The sequence below is a fragment of the Microcaecilia unicolor genome, chromosome 7 (genome assembly GCF_901765095.1).
Source record: "Microcaecilia unicolor chromosome 7, aMicUni1.1, whole genome shotgun sequence".
Classification (NCBI taxonomy): domain Eukaryota; kingdom Metazoa; phylum Chordata; class Amphibia; order Gymnophiona; family Siphonopidae; genus Microcaecilia; species Microcaecilia unicolor.
In genome coordinates this window covers 200,775,588-200,793,144 of record NC_044037.1, presented here as the reverse complement: position 1 = coordinate 200,793,144, position 17,557 = coordinate 200,775,588, and the positions used below count along the sequence as shown (strand labels likewise).

Sequence of the window (17,557 nt, the reverse complement as noted above, 5' to 3'; positions counted from 1 at the left end):
AGATAGATCTCATACATATTCATTGTGGAAATCCTGCAAACTAAGCTGGGTTGTGAACCTTGAGGACCCCTCTCTTTCATGAACAAAAACAAATGAATAGGCCTACTGATATTAATTGAACTTCACAAATTGTACTACACCAGACCTGATGGTTATTCTTTAAAGAAATGTATATACTGTTATCATACATATTTATAACAGTAGTTTCCAAACCTCTCCTCCAGTCAGTTTGCTTTTCAGGATATCCACAATGAGTATGATGTATGCAATGGAGGCAAGGTGTACAAATCTGCCTCCTCTATATATTGCTATATTAAATTGATTTTGACCAGTCAAAATAGTTCTAGATAACTATTTAAAACTGAGAATAACTTAAGAGTCTCAGAATGGTTCTTAATAACACAGAACTCAGTTCAGATTTTAATCAGATAGCAGCTTTCTTTAAAAATAAGATTACTTTCTTGACAGCTATGTTTTCAAATTGTTCACAGGTATACATAGAAAGGGTAAGGAGAGGGTGAATGCAGCTTTAGCAAATCCCTACCATATATAAAAGGAAATCCTATAAGGTAGAACCTAATTTCAAGTGCCAATAGCACACCTACCCCCAGATTCTATATATGCTGCCCAAAGTTGGATGCTGATATTTGGGCACTGATTCAAGATGTGCACCCAACTAAACTGGCTCACAAGCCAATTAGTGACAATAATTGGGCGCTAATTGGCCCCAATTTGGATTTGTGTGCACATCTTGCTAAACACTATTCTATAACAGTATGCGTCCAAATCCCATGGGGCCCAACTCATAAATGGGTGTGGCTATGGGAGGTATATGGGCAGATCAGAGCGTTCTTAAATTTTCTGAGCAGTGTTATAGAATACTGGAGATGTGCCCTCAAACTGGGCACAGGGAATTAAACCTGGTCTCAGCGGGCGAATGTTTTGACACCTAAATTGACACTCAATGCTATTCTGTAATGACTGTTCATCTTTGAGTGCCCATTATTGAATAGCGTTGAGTACTGACCTTTTTCGGCACTGATTTCTGAGCACCATTTACTGACTCTATTATTAGCATTTACGTTCATAATTGGCAGTTAATTGCATAAATGCTAGGTGCTATTCTATAAACAGTGCGCCTAAATCGTGTTAGTGCACAATTGTCAGGGTGTACAACTGGGTGTGTCACCAAACGATGCACACAACTTATAGAATACTATCAGTTGTGTGCATTGCATTTCATTTATATTCTACTCATATCCAGCGTGGAGTACAGTATAATATCAAACAAAGAACAGATAAAATTCAGTTACACTTCTGACATGAAACACTTAGGCACCCACGTACACCATGCCAAAGTGGCTTTGTGCTGATAGTCTATGATAGCTTAGGCATACCCTTTAGCCATATAGAACTGGTGCTAAGTGCACCCTTTCTGTGACATCTGAAATAAGACACTGGTTTATAAAATTGCTACCATACAATCTGTCTCTCATTCAGCTTGGTCGGCATTTTCTGAATTGGCATCTGCAGAGGTGAATGTAATGGTCCACAAGTATAGTAAGGGTCTGTGTGCTTTGGATACATGCCCAGCCTATGTGTATGCAATCAATTGGCTGACTTTTTTCATAAGGTGTTTCTTTAAAGGAGGTACCTATGGTTTATGGTTCAATATGCTGGATACTCCACTTTTCCTATCCAGCTTCTTTGAAGTCAGCAGTTTTAACACCTACTTTAAAGAAATAAAAAGCTAATACCATGTATTGTAATAATTATTGATCGATCTCTAATATACCTTTTCTGCAAAGCAGCTGAGTGCTTTTTTGGAAACATATCTTTTGTTTAATCAATCACAATTAGGTTTTGGAAAGGCCTTCAATTCAGTATCTATCTAATTGTCATTGCTGGATTCCTCCCAGTGGAGGTGGTAGAGACAAAGACTGTACAAGAATTGAAGAAAGTGTGGGACAAGAACATGAGATCTCTAAGGAAGACAAAGGGATAGTAGATGGCATGGATGGGCAAACTGGACAGGCCATATGATCTTTATTTGCTGCCATTGTCTATGTTTCACTTCACTCCCTCCCAGGGGAATCTAGCTTAACTCATAATCTTAGTGTCTGGATCGCATTGTTGGTTCCCTTCTGCCAGTCCTGAAAGCTCTATTCTAGGTCTCTGCTTCACTGTCCCAGATTCCTCTGACATGACCAGAATGGAAAAGATTAGACATTACTGGTTTATTCTTCTCCTTTAGTCTCATACAATAAAGTCTCTCCCATCAGAGACTGAGCTGAGAGGAAATTTGAAAAATTAGCTGGTATTGTCCCTCTTTTATCTGCTTAGAGCTTTGGTAGTATACAGTAATAGCTCTTTTCAGCCTAATATCAAATCTATCACGCCCAGTGTAACCCAAAGACAGGAAAGAGCTTCAAAATGAGACTTTTCCTGGATTCAATTACAATTGGATCCAAAGTTGGATGATGGTGTCTAGCATATGAACCTGACCCTGACGCAGCTACTGCGAAACATGCCGCGTGTCAGCCAGTGGTCATGGTGTTTACAACTAACTGCTTAAAGCGAAGTTTCAAAGAATATAAAAGTTTTTCTATTTTTAAACGAATTAGTTATTAACACTTTGAGATTTTTGATATCATTTGAAGATAAAGTACTTATGGTAATGATTAAATGAATAATGAATAAAAGGGAGGACACGTGAAGAGCCAATGGCATGTTAAGAGTAAGCTGGTCTCTTGACAAATGAATTGCCGCCACACGGATTGTGCTGCCGAGGTCCTTGAATAACAAACGTTAATAAATAGTCTAAATATAATAAATTGTTCGTGGATACAGAAAAAGAAAGAAAAGAAAAAGACTATTTGTGGGTACATTGTGATTTAGAAATATTGCACGGAAAGATGTTATATTGAGAGTGTGTGAGGTGCTGGGTATTTTTGGTTCTACCACATCTAAAGTTAGGCATGATTCCCGGATGTAAGCGCTATCCTATAAACCAACCCTAACTTTAAGCACAGCTTATAGAATAACACTTTTTCTCAGTGCCATATATAGAATTCACCCATAAATGCTTAATGCAGTTTATTAAAACGGTTCCATAGTCAGCGATTACTACTGTTGTTGCTAATACGTTTTATAATTGCCATTTTCGAAGTGTAAAACATTCTTTACAAGCAGAAAAGGCTTATAAAATTACACCCAAATGATTTGCATAGTTACTTGACACTCACACATAACTTCTGCATTCAAAATTACTACTTAATGAGCTAGTGTAATGCAAAATCCATGCAAAAACAACTTAACAATGTGCATGTAGTAAAATTATCAAAGAAATTGAGTTCATACATCACATTTCATAAAAAAAAAATTACACTTTTATAAGGTATAGTTATTATTTTTGTGCAGTTTCTTCTTGCAAATTTGTGTGTAATTTTTCTTCCACATTTAAAAAAACTGAAATTCTGATAGAAAATCTCTATGTGAATGCACAAATAGTACATGCAATATTTCACACATTAATTCATCCGTCTCGGAGGAAGTATATATAATGAGGGAAAAATTGCAATGTAATTGCAATTGAAGACTCATGGTGCCTCAGGAAACTGTTAAGTGAAAAAAATGAATGACCTGGCAGATTAAAAAACTTAGGGGCAACATTCAGCCTGTGCAGGTCAGTACTTTTGTAACTGCTGGCTACCATGTACCATGGATGAATTAGCCAGGGATACTCACTGCTGAGCCTAATCCAGGAGTCGGCACTAAATATCTGCGGTTTTTAGCAGCACCTGGAAGTTATCCAAATACTGCTAATATTGAGTGTCATACCTAGATGACTAACACATTGAATATCTACAATGCCTGGATCTGGGTCGACTGTGCCCCCAAAGCATCTTGTCATTAATCAGATAGTGTTGTGGCATTCAGAGCAGATATTCAGTGGCACTCACCAGTTAAGTGCCTTTGAATATGTATTTTTGTTACATTTGTACCCCGCGCTTTCCCACTCATGGCAGGCTCAATGCGGCTTACATATACAGGTACTTATTTGTACCTGGGGCAATGGAGGGTTAAGTGACTTGCCCAGAGTCACAAGGAGCTGCCTGTGCCTGAAGTGGGAATCAAACTCAGTTCCCCAGGACCAGAGTCCACCACCCTAACCACTAGGCCACTCCTCCACACAGCATGATTTAACTTTATACAAAAATGTTTATCGTGCAGGTACAATATGAGGAAAATGCTTTGCCAGATAGAACAATAATGCTTTTTAAAATTGGTCTTCAGATTCAATGCAAAATTTAATCATTTCAGCAAATACTGATGGCAGGATATAATAACAGTTTGTTAAAATGAAATTTGCCTTCCCACCAGTGATACTTTCTTGGTCTGTGTACCTGAGTAAGAAGAATGTTGTCAAACAACAGCTGAGTCTCTGACTGATCCTTGGTGATATCTGCATTAGCATTCATACCAAAGATTTCTGGAGCAGGATTCAATGGAAGGGTCTTCGTATATTCAATGTAGTCATTGTACTGAAAGGATAGGTAGCAAGATAAATCATAAATTATGACAAACAGAAGAGAAGGGACATGTGTTTAAGGGTTTGATTGATCAAAGTATTTTCCTATAGAAAAAGAATAGGAGAAAAGCTGTAGCAAATCAGCCATTAAATGCCAAGTTACTTTTCAAACATTTGTATTAATCAAATATTCCCACATTGTGCTCATATGATATGTTTCCCATCATATTAAACATGAACAACAGAAAAATTATTTACAATGTCCTTGAAATATTTAACTTGATGTCTTATTATAGAATTTTAAATTAGAAACCCCCCCCAAATATAACTAGTGTATTACATAATTCCAATCCATTCAATCTCATAATTAAGCCCACATGGTTTAACAGCTCTGCTTTCAAAGATTCAGAGTTATACTTTCTAGGCTGATCAGGCTGATCTGGCTGCCTGGTCCCCATCCCTGTAAGAAACCGGACCATGATCAACACTAAACCATTTCTAATGGAATGGACGGTCTTTTTCAAGCAATGTGAGACTAAAGGTGCAGTCAAAGAGCCCTAGTGGTATGCCCAATAGAAATCTTATCACATGGGTATCTCAGAACAAACCCCACAAAGCAGGGGCGTAGCCAGACAACAGATTTTAGGTGGGCCTAGGGAAGTAGTGGGTGGGCTCCAATTGTTCTCCCCCACCCCAACCACCACCCAAAAAATATCTCAGCTGGTGGGAAAATGCTTCTTTCCACCTTGACAGTCTGCAGCAGGCATACGCTGAAAACTGAACATCCGCAGGTGCCGGTATCATAAAGAGTAGCGTTTTCGTTACCATCTGGAAGAAGTCTTCAGCTGGCCGAGCTTGGGATCCCATAGCTACCACTAAATGTGTGCTACTGTTGGGTGGGCCTGAGCCCTAAGTAGGTGGGCCCCAGCCCACCCAGGCCCACCTGTGGCTACGCTACTGCCACAAAGGATAACAAACACATTGTAACATATTTGATGACATACTTTTTGTTAGAAAAAGGGGTTAATGCATTCTGCGCAAGAAATAATGGTGGCACAAAAAGTACTCCTACCACATGGTCAATTACCTAATTCTTCAGAGGTTTGGCTAATCATAGAGGGCAAATGAGAATGTATCATTTTGTCATGAATGTTGTTACCTCTTGTATATGTATAAAAGGGCCTGTTTCAAAAATTGTGTGAATAAGGAGTGTATGCAATGTTTGTACATGATTATTGCCACACTGGGAGCTCAGCTGAAAATCCCAGGGAACATGCAAACTTGTCCATAATTTCTGTGAATTGTCTTCCAATAAATGGTCCCTGTTAGCAAACAAGGCTTGTAAATATGCTGACTGTATAACAGATCATGAGTAGTCCCACTCCTGAAAATGACTTGCTAGAAGTTTGGTTTATAAATTAAACTCCTTCTTTGAGGAGTAAGCCCAATGCCATCTCAAAAACTGTCCAGCAGGGACAGCCTGTCTCAACTTCCTTGGATGATGGCTGTCATATCTCAACAAGCTGTTATGTTCCATAGGCTTCCTGTAAATAGTGGTACTCAATCTCTGATCAGACTTCCGGTTTGGTAGTCATGCTGAGTGAACGTGATTAGCTTTGCTCTGTAACTCTCCCTGAAGTTCCCTCCCCCCCCCCCCAAGTGATCCAGTGAACAATAGTGCAAGACAGCTCCAGTGAAGCGTGAGAGTTCTTTTTCATATGGGGACATAATGTGGTGGCCGAATTCACAATGCCGTGCCTCCTCAAAGCGAAATTGGCACCGATGATTAAGGAGATGTATGTGTCCAAGGCCCAGAAGCCAGCAGCAGTAATGGACCACGGGCCAGCTGGAAGTGCGGGTCTCCCTGCGTTTTCTCCCATGATGGACAGAACGGAGGATCTGGCTGACCTGCATTTGGAGATCTTGCTGCGGGAGCTATGCTCTGCTAAAATGGACATTGCAGAGACTGTAATTCTTCACTTGGAGGAGAAGTTTGCTGTGATTAATGAGTGGCTGGAGACTATGGAAGGACTACTCCATGATGTGGAGGTGGGGAAGGAGTCAGGGAGGAGTAAGGGGGGGATGGGGTGTGCATTGGGATGATTGACATTGTAGGTATGGGAGACATGTCTGTACGGGGGAGAGTGTTTGGAGGGCGGAAGAGAAAAGGGCTGGGTATTTCACATTCAATTTGTGGATTTGGTATTTGGATGTCTGAGCAATAAAGATTGCCACCTGGAATACAGGGGGAGCGAATCATCCTATCAAATGGAAGAGAGTGCTGAAACATTTTAAAAAAAGGCTAAAGTTGATATTGATCTGTTGCAGGAGCTTAAATTATCTAATGTAGAGATGGAGAAATTACAGAGGGAGGATTGGGGGTTTGACCATTAATCTTCTGCTGGATCTAAGCATCAAGAGGTTGCCATTTTGATCAGGAAACATCTTCCTTTTGTATTGTTGGATACAGTGAGGGTTGATCAGGGAATAGTGGTGTGGACAGTGGGAAGAATAGATCAATGGCAGTTTACCTCAGTTAATATTTATACCCCTAATGGGAGTAAGGGTGATTTTCTTTTTGTACGAGCTTTAGGACTGTTAAGGAGTAAAGTGGTGGAGGACTTGATAGTTGGAGGTGACATGAACTGTGCCCTGGGTAACGCAGAGAGATTGGGTAGGAGTGGGAAGGGCAGTAGCAAGGAAGGGGCTGTGCTGAAGAGGTGTTTCAGTAGGTATCAGTTGGAAGATCTTTGGAGGGTTTTGCACCTGGGTGTTAAAGAATATACCTGTCACGTGGGTAAATATCAATTGTATTCTAGAATTGACTACTTTTTTTGCAGAATGGACATCTTTGAGGAACTAGTCCCATCTAGATATCTTGCCCAGATATTCAGGCACAGGTTCTGGAAAAATGGAGGAGGTATTTTCTATTTAATGATAATGGGGAAGTGGCTGGGGGGGTAGTATAGGATGCGGGTAAGGGGGATTTTACTGCAAATGGAGGTGAGGGATAAGAAAGAGTGGGTCCAGAGGAGGTAAGGTCCATTGACCCAGATAGTGGATGCCAAGAGAGTGTATGAGGCAGACCCTTCAATGGGTCAGCTGCTTAAACTTGAGGCGCTGAAAAGACAAATAAGTTGGATACCTCCAAAATTGAATTTTTAATGTGGAGAACTAAGAGGGATTTTCTTTAATTTGGAACCCGTGTAGGGAAATTGTTGATGACCCATTGAAAAACCCAACGGAATGTTTGATGGGTTAGTCATATTTGCTCTGTAGACGGGACAAATCAGATTTCTCATAGGGCTATTGCTTCTGAATTTTGGTCTTTTTATAAAAAACTTTATATGTCTGAATTGGCCCGCTCTGATGAGCAAATTCAACACTATATTGCTGGTGTGTCTCTTCCTACTTTTTTGCCAGAAGATCATGCCAAGGTCAGTGTGCCTATCATGCCTCTGTAAGTCCTTGACATTATTCACGGATTGCTTTGGACAATTCCCTTGGGGAAGATGGTCTCCCGGGGGGAATTTTATAAGATAGCGGCTTGCTCACACCATCCCACCCTACTTGGGGCTGAACTGAGGTGTTTGTTTGTTTTTTTTAAGACTGTGCAAGCTAGTCCTTAAGCGCTCTCTTTTGCTGTCCCACCCACTGCTTCCTTCACTATTCTGCCTTGGGCATGGGAGCAAGCTCCACCTATTGATTCGCACAGCAGGCACCACAGGGCATTTAAATCACCAGTACCTAGCGGTGTGGCACCGCTCGGTGTGACACCTAAAGCGCAATCCAAAGGTACCTGTAGTTGCGCTTGAAAAGAAGGGACTTAAGTTTATAAGATGTTCAGTCTTTATCTATTACCTGTGTAGTTTTTTTTTAAAAAGCTATTTTCTTTTGATTTTTGCCTTGTGATGCTTATATTTTTGTTTCTGTATTAAGCCATAGCCGACAGTTCTCTTTAAACTGAGGCAACATGTGCAGTGACTTATTACTTGAAGTTGTTTTATGCTTTATTAGAATGTTTTAGTTAAAAGAGTTTATTTTATATTCTTTCGATGGTGAAAATATATTGGTTAAATCTTACTTGTATTTTGCCTTGGGATGGGTATGCTGGGGGGCTATTTTCGAGAGGAGATTAGTCATGCTCATACACCTTTGTTTCCAGTAGTTCTGAATCACCCTAGATGAAGTAAGCCTTATCATAATGAGGAATTTTACAAATTTAATAGATCTTTCTTTATGTTCTCAGGCTATACCTGTAATTATTAGACAAAGGACTGGTCCACCTGGTAAAAGGGTCCATCAAGTTCAAGGTCAAAATGTAATTAAGGGCCCTGTTTACTAAGCCATGCTAGAGGCGCATTAGCATTTTTAGCGTGCGCTAACTATGTAGGTGCCCACAATATTCCTATGGGCACGTACATAATTAGTGCACGCTAATTTTGTGTACATGCTAAAAACGCTAGCGCACCCAGGGCCCTTAGACTTTTTGTTATTCAGCTGGGACCTTGGATATTGATTATGATATAACTGAATGTTTGTATTTTAATGCTAGATCAGTATGTGGGAAGGCATGTGTAGAAATTTTATAGGAGACTCTCCTTCAGGTTTAATTTTTATTACTGAAACTTGGATCCCTGATGCTAATTCCCCATATATTTAAACTATTTGTCCACCTGGTTATAAAGCCATTAATTGCCCTAGGCAAGACAGGAAGGGAAAGGGTCTTGCTTTGGTTTTTAAAGATTTTTTTAAATATTAGATTAGTGAACCAGATCTATGAAGATGGTTTAGAAATTATGGTATATTAGTTTATGGAAGGGGGTATTGATGGCACTGGTATTGATTTATAGACCTCCAAAGAGTTGGCATTCCATTCAGCAGAAGTTGAGACTTTATCACACTATTGTACATTTTTTACTGACTTAATAGTCTTAGGTGACCTCTGTTTACATCTACAAGACAATACTGATGTTTGTGTGACCCAGTTTATGCAATTTTTGAACACCTTAGATTTGACTTCCAACACGTGAAAAAGGGCATAAATTGGATTTTCTGACCTAATCAGAATCATCGTATAATGTCAGTCACCAAAACTGGGAACCTTTAATATAGTCAGACCACTTTCTCCTGTCTTTTATTTGAAAGTCAGTTTGTCAGACTCTACAGTATCAAATCAATTGCTGGTTAGGTGATTCAGAAGGAAAATACAGCCAAAGGTTCATGTGTTACAGACACATTGGGAGTCATGGGGGAAAAGAGGCACACATATATTCCTATGGGCATCTCTAGCATTTAGTGCACACTACAAACGTTAACACGCCTTTGTAAAAGACCCCATGAGTCTGTGAATTTTACACTGCAATCAGGAAGGTATTTGGAAAATTTATCAGATATTATATTAACTCCTTTTCCCAAATCTCTGCGTCAGTGGCGTAGCCAACACCCACTTTGAGCTCAGGCCCACCCAGTACCAGCATAGCTATAATGTGGCTGGCAGGGATCCCCAAGCCCCACCAGCCGAAAAATCGAAACAACTGTCCCTCCTGCATACCTTGTAAATAGCAGATCTTCGCCTGCAGTGAGCAGTGACTGATGCATACTGCTCGCACCGGCCCCATAGCCTTCGCTTTGATGTATTCCCGCCTATGCGGAAACAGGAAGTTGCATCAGAGGGAAGGGTATGGAGCCAACATCAGCAGTGTGTATTAGTTGCTGCCCGTTGCCGGTGAAAATCTGCTATTTAAAAGGTATTCAGAAGAGGGAGGATACTTGAGAGACCATATGGCATGCAGGTGAGAGGAGGGATCACATCATCTGTGGGATGAGGCGGGGTTCTTCTGCCCACCCATCTTGGGCCCAGGCCCACCCAAACATTGGTGTCTGGCTACGCCCCTGCTCTGCGTGCTGATCTGACAGTGGTGCACAACTACCATCTGGTTGCCAGTATCCCCTAGATGGCTAAACTGTTTGAGTTTCTGGTTAATGAGCAATTAAAGTATTTCTTAGAAACTTATAACATCTTGCACAAAAATCAACATGGTTTTAGGCCATGGCATAGTACTGAAACTCTACTCTTAAACCCTCACATCTCAAGTCAAACAGGCCCTGAGCAAGGGCCAACAAACTGTCTTGCTGCAGTTCAGTATATCTATGGCTTTTGACGCAATAAATCATTCTTTATTATTGCTCAAGTTGTGTGAGTTGGGAATAGCTGGGACAGTTTTGCATTGGTTTGAGCAATTCCTGAGAAACAGATCTTAATGTGTCAAGGGGAAAAATAATGTTTCTTCTCACTGGAATCCAGTGAGAAGAAATCCGGTAGCAAGGTTCCCCACTCTCTCCACTGCTATATGATATGTATTTTTATTATGGGGGTCTTCTACAAAGGCGCACTAGCGTTTTTAGTGTGCACTAATGATTAGCGTGCACTACACACTAGAGACGCTCATAGGAACATATGGGCATCTCTAGCGTTTAGTGCACGCTTATTTTTAGAGTGCATTAAAAATGCTAGCACGTCTTTGCAAAAGGACCCCTTTAATTGTTAACCGCCATGATTTGTGTAAGCTTGGTTGTATATGAAATTTTAAAATAAGCATAAACATAATCAATCATAGACAATTGCAATTTAGCTTGGTGTTCAGATCTTACTTGACATCAGAGAGAGAGAGGCTAGGGCTGGAGATGGGAAGGGGGGTCTATTTTGGAGAGGCTATGGGGGGGTTGGTTCTTTGGAGCATATATGGTGGTTTGTCCTTTAATACAGAATTTCTGGCAGACTATTTGGAAGCGATTTTTTTTTCAGTGGACAGGGGAGAGAATTGAGTGGGGGACCGAACATATTCATTGTTGGGTTTGGATCTGGGGTAGGATTACTCATCAACATCCCAGCTCCCAAACTAATCCTGGCTGCGAAGATGACTATTGCTAGATGCTGGAAGTTGTCAGAGGGTCCATCCGTGACTCACTTAAAATGGGCAGTTGATGAGCTACATGTGCATAAGAAGTCGTCAGCTGATTTGAAAGGGTCTAAAGGGTTGTGGGAAGGTACTTGGGTGTAGGTGCTATGGGCAGAGGGGCCTGTGAGCAATTGGTGCTCATTTTTCATTAGTTTTGCATGAACCTGTACCATTTGCTGACGGGGAGGGGGTTAGTTCAGTGAAGTCTAATTTGATTGTGGGGTTAGATTGGGATTTTGGTGGGGAGCATTTGTGGGAACTTGTAAGAGGTGGGGGTACCTAGCTGAGGGGATGGGGGAGGGGGGTTTGGGAGGTAAAGGAATGTTTAATTCTGGTTTATTTTGGTTCCTTGTCTTTACATGTGGGGTTGCATTGGGTTCTTTTCCTATTAAAATATTGTGGATGTTAGTTCTGTTTTTGATTGGGCACATGGATGGGTGACTGTATTGGAACTAGGTAAAGCATAAAAGAGTAGTAGTATACTGTTCCTGTTTATGGTTTCTTTGGTTGCATTCATTGTTACCTTTTGCCGTTGTCTTTTCTGGTTGCTTTCAATAAAAATTGCATGGTTTAAAAAAAATCTCTGATTATCTTTATAGACATAAATGTCCAGAAAAGCAATTTTCTGCATATCAGATGTGAACTTTAAATGGTGAACAGAATTCAACCAAACCACACATGCCTTGAGTGATTCATAAGAAGATTGCCAAAGAAAGAATATGTAATTAATATTAATGGTGCCACAACATAGTGTGCCTAAACTACTCAGAGAAATATAAAAAATGATCTTCAAAGGCTGCTACGTAAAGATTGGCTTCAGTAGGTGCCATAGAAGTCCAATGTATCTGAAGGAAAAATTGACCCTTAAACATAAAAATCATTCCTTCCAACAACCAGTGCTTTGGGACACACAGTTGTAAATTTTACCATATAGAAAAGAGAACAGAGAATTATTTAATCTTATTTGACTTTATGGACTCACATGGAGACTAATGAATGATAAAGGGGCCTTTTTACTAAAAGTATGTTAAGCACTTAGGGTTAGATTCTATATATAGTGCCTGAAAAACCCGCAAGGTAACAAAATACACCTAGGTGTATTCTCTAAAGTACGCCTACATTTTAGAATCTGCTTAAATTTCCACGTGGTGTATAGAATACGCCGACTGCGAGTGCCTCTCCATGTGACCAAATTTGGTTGCGTCCATTTAGGCCATATTTTACTTGGCCTAAATTCCGACCCTAAATTAGGCACAAAGGACCCGTTTCTATATTAATGCGGGTTAGGCAATCATGCCTATGCGTATTCTAAATACTGCACGTAAATCTACATACAGTGTTTAGAATACACTTAGGCATAGTTCATGTGATCAAATCTAGGAAAAGCTGGCGTAAATCCCTGCACGTAAATTTATGTGCACTGGCCCATATTTTATAACACTGCATATAGATTTTGGAATGCCCATAAAACACCCATTTCCCCACCTATAACCATGCCCCTTTTTGCCTGCACACATTAGAATTTACATGCAGTACATTACAGAATACGCTTAGCAATGTATGTGCATAAATTCTAATTTTTGCCAATTAGTGCTCGTTATTGCTGTTAAGCGCTGTTAAAACAATCTACTCACGCAGTTATAGAATACACCTAGACTTACACACAGAATCGTGCATAACTCCAGGCGTGCTATATAGAATCCAGGGGAGAGCGGCTGTATTCTACAATAATGTGCATAGATTTTTGAAACATGCATCACCTGCCCATTCCACATCTATAACCACTCCCCCTTTTCAACTATGCAACTTGGAATTTACACATATCACTTTACTGAATACCTTTAGTGAATTCTGCATGTAAATTTAACGCCAATTAGTGCTGATGATTGCTTGTTAACATCCAACAGTGCTGATTAGCTAGTAAACCAATTAAGTTCCGCCCCTTGTTGTAGAATATGCTTCGATTTCCACGCAGAAATTAAGGCGCTATATATAGAATTTGGAGGTTAATGCATGGTAGCTGATAGTGTACAACTGTGTTAATGTGCTTTGTGGTACTTTTGCAGATACTGTGCATTAAAATGTGCATCATGCTTTTTCTGCCAGTGGGTGGAGCCTGGGTGATAAAGGAAGGCCTTTTACAGTTAGCAAGCTGCGCATAGCACATGCTAATGCACACAAGGCCACTTATTGCCTTCCAAGTAGGAGGTGCTAAGTACCTCTTTGCTAACCTCATCCTGTGTACCACATGCTAATGGGCATTTTGAAGTGCTTTTAAGTGCAAAATCTAATGCACTTTAGTAAGGAGGCTCCAAAGTGTACTGCAAAAGACAGTGTTTAATTCTCTGAAGTTGCTGTGGTAACATTTTTCTCATGGTCTCTATGGACTCTGTTTATTAAGCCGCGCTGTAGGCGTGCAAACTTATTAGCGCGCACTAACGATAGACACCCATAGGAATATAATGTTCTTGTGTTCTTCATAAAATATGCATAAATACATGTATTTTACATGTAAACATTTACTCCTATATATGTCTACAGCTCCAATCCAGCCAAAAATGGCTTCTGCTTTGTCTGTAGTATTTTTTAAAGACAGGAAGTTGCCTATGTGCCTTTATAAAATAGGCTGGAAATAGGCACCAACCTGGCCTTCTTTTATAGGTGACCTATTATAAGATCACCCATATACTGGATATGCTGTATGTTTCTGGTTACAGAATGCAACAACAAAGTGAGATTGCTTCACTAGAATGAGTGTTCCCTAATGACTGTAGTACAACACACACACAAACAAGTAATGTGATGCCAGCAAAAGGGATTCTCATGGCTTCAGGCATCAGACCTTGGACATTATCCCTCAGATTCTATACCTGGCGCCTAGATTTGCATACTTAAATTTGTACATGCGCCCATGATGCATATACAAATTAATTGATATTGAGCCGTTAACTATCAATAATTGGGTGCTAACTACCAGTTATTGAATTGGCAATCATTACAATTTGCATGCACATCTGGCTGTGCACTATTTTATAAGATATGGCGCCTAATTCTTCCAGCATGTAACTGAAAAGTGGGTGTGGCCATGGGTAAATTAGTGGCATTCCGACAAGTTGTGTGCGTAGTTATAGAATCCTGCCTCAGTGCAACTAACTTAGATGCCAGCATTTACACCAAGTTTCAGCAGGTGTAAATTTGGTGCCTAAAGTCTTTTATTTCTAATTTTCATGCATTTTTTCAGTCCATTTCACACAATCTTTTTAATAACCTTTTTTAACATGTGCAAAAGACTAAATGCATTAAATAAAATTTTCATTCACTACCATCCTATACTTAAAGGCCGTGAACTTTTTCATACAGAAAAAGTTCAAGATGGATTTCCTAGGCACCTTAGTCATTTCCTTTTGAACAGAGGCTGGCTATGTTCTGGATATGAAGGAATCTTAAACCCAAATTGAGGTATATCCACATCACAGATAGTATCTCTGATTTGTAATAGGGAAATAACATCTTCAGTATTATGTACTGCCCTTTAGCTACAACATTTTCCGAGGTTGCGGGGTGGTAGACTTAGGAGTAATGTCAGAAAATTCTTTTTCATGGCAAGGGTGGTTGATGCTTGGTATGTCATAAGTACTTAAGTAATGCCACACTGGGAAAAGACCAAAGGCCCATCGAGCCCAGTATCCTCAAGGGCACCTGACAAGCTTCCCAAACGTACAAACATTCTATAGATGTTATTCCCGAAATTGTGGATTTTTCCCAAGTCCATTTAGTAGCGGTCTATGGACTTGTCCTTTAGGAAACCGTCCAAACCTTTTTAAAACTCTGCCAAGCTAACCGCCTTCACCACGTTCTCCGGCAACGAATTCCAGAGTTTAGTTATGCATTGAGTGAAGAAAAATGTTCTCCTATTTGTTTTAAATGTACTAAATGTCCTCCCAAGGAAAGTGGTGGAGACTTCAAAATAGCTTTGGATGAACACAGAGGATCCCTCATTATTTATTACATTTGTATCCCACATTTTCCCGCATAGCAGTAGGCTCAATGTGGCTTACAGGTTCTGGAGAGGAGAGTACCAACTCCGGGAATATATGCAGAGTGGAAAATAGAGTAGCAGTAGGTGCAAGGAAGCTTATTAATAATAATAATAATAAGAAGAAGAAGAAACAGGATAAGGAATGTCAAGTCAAATGCAAAGTGCTAAGGAAGGCAAAGAGGGACGTTGAAAAAAAGATTGCGTTGGAGGCAAAAACACATAGTAAAATTTTAGAAAATGAATGGTATAAAAATCAAAACTTAAATGAATGTATGTGTGTTGATGTTAAGTGGTGAACTAAGGCCAGTGCCGGGAAAGTTTCTTCTATGAAAAGACATTCAGAAGTACTATACTATGGGGAAACTGTCATACTGCCTGCATAGCTGTGAGATCTGGAGGTACTTTTACCCATGTACTTTCCATTCATTTTCAAAGTAAAAATGCACTTGCACTTTTACTTCAGAAATTGCCTAAGAAAAACACACTTGTAAACACTTGTAAACTCTTTTTTGTTCGAATACTGTTTACACCTAAAACAATGTGAATACGCAGAAGAATGTGTGTTTCAATTCTCACTCTGCCTCAGTTCCTGGGAACATCTTCATGAAATGTGAGTAAAAGAACACGCGTTGTAGAATAAGAACATAACTTAATTCACACAAAGGTAAGGCAATTTTCAGGCAACTAATTTATGCAGATAAAAAGCCTTCTACCCATGAATATTGCTCTGAAAAATGCCTTATGGTTTTGTTCTTTCAAAAAAATAATTACTTACATCTCCTTCAGGGGGAGCAAAATAAATGCCACTGGAGTCAAATTTGTAGTCTGGATTTGTAATTTCGGGGGTATAGAATTTGTTTAAAATGGTGCGGAGTGTACGTCGGTCCCAGTCATCAGTAACCCTTCCACCATAATTACACTCGCCAGTCATGTAACGCACAGCATCATATGGAAGATCCTAAAACATAGAATTAGTACATATGACTTGGTCAACTAAGTTAATGTTTAGCAACATATCCAGCCACAAAATATTCAATATACTATATATTAGGGGTGTGAATTTTTGAGGATAATGCAGTAACATGAAATGAAATGGAAATAATGGAACAAAACAAAATAAAAGAAACATTTTCTACCTGCATGCTTCTAAATATGGGGCCCTTTTAGTAAAGGCTGTTAAGTCCTAATGTGCACTTAGAGCCCCTTTTTTCCAAGCTGCTGCAAAAGGGAGCCAGTGCTGGCATCAGTGCATGTTTCTCCAGGGCCGCCGAGAGGGGAGGAGCAGGGGGAGCAAAACTCCCTGGGCCAGGCCTCCAAGGGGGGCAGGGCGCCAGGGTTTCTCTCTCTCCTGCTCCTGACAGGCCCCGAGTGATCATGTCCTGACAGGAGCAGGAGAGAGAACTCCGGTGCCAGGCTCCCTTCCAGCGCTGCTCTTCACTCGCCTTTACTGCCATGCCGAGTGGCTGCATTTCCCCTGAGGTGCACGCTCGGTTTTGAAACCGAGCATGCGCAACAAGAGAGAAAAGCAGCCGCAGGGGCAGGGCAGGCATGGAGTGAAGAGGAGCGCGGGATTCTTCTGCTGGCGGGGCCTCAGGATGCCCGCCAGCCCCAAGGTATCTCAATTGCAGCGGCGATCCTGGGGAGAGGGGGCAGCAGCGGCGACGATCTGGGGGTGTGGGTGGCAAGAATCTGGGGGGAGGGGCGGTGGCAGCAGTGGCCCTGCCCCGGGCCCGGCTAAGATCTCAGCGGCCCTGTGTTTCTCACTCGGACCAAGGCCCCCCTTTTACCTCAGCAGGTAAAAGGGAAGTCTCTCTTTCCTGCAGGAAATGGCTTCATGGCAAGTAAAGTACTTGCTGCGTGGCCATTTCGGAAGGGAGCCCTTACTGCCACCTCAGGGCTCCCGCACTAACCCAGCGGTGACTGAGCAGCGCATGGCACTGTCCGATTACTGCCAGGTACACTCTGCCGCTACAAAAATAAAAATAATTTTGTAGTGCTGGATATGACGGTATGCTAGGGTGGGAA

The 17,557-nt window shown here is 40.8% G+C and overlaps 1 protein-coding gene across 1 annotated transcript in view; it reads right to left on the bottom strand.

Moving 5' to 3' along the window:
* DNAH7 (dynein axonemal heavy chain 7) overlaps positions 1 to 17,557 on the bottom strand; it is a 525,690-nt gene that overhangs the window by 23,420 nt on the left and 484,713 nt on the right. Inside the window, 2 exon segments of the mRNA XM_030210108.1 lie at positions 4,407 to 4,544; positions 16,308 to 16,490. Of these exon segments, the coding sequence (XP_030065968.1) occupies positions 4,407 to 4,544; positions 16,308 to 16,490 (321 nt within the window).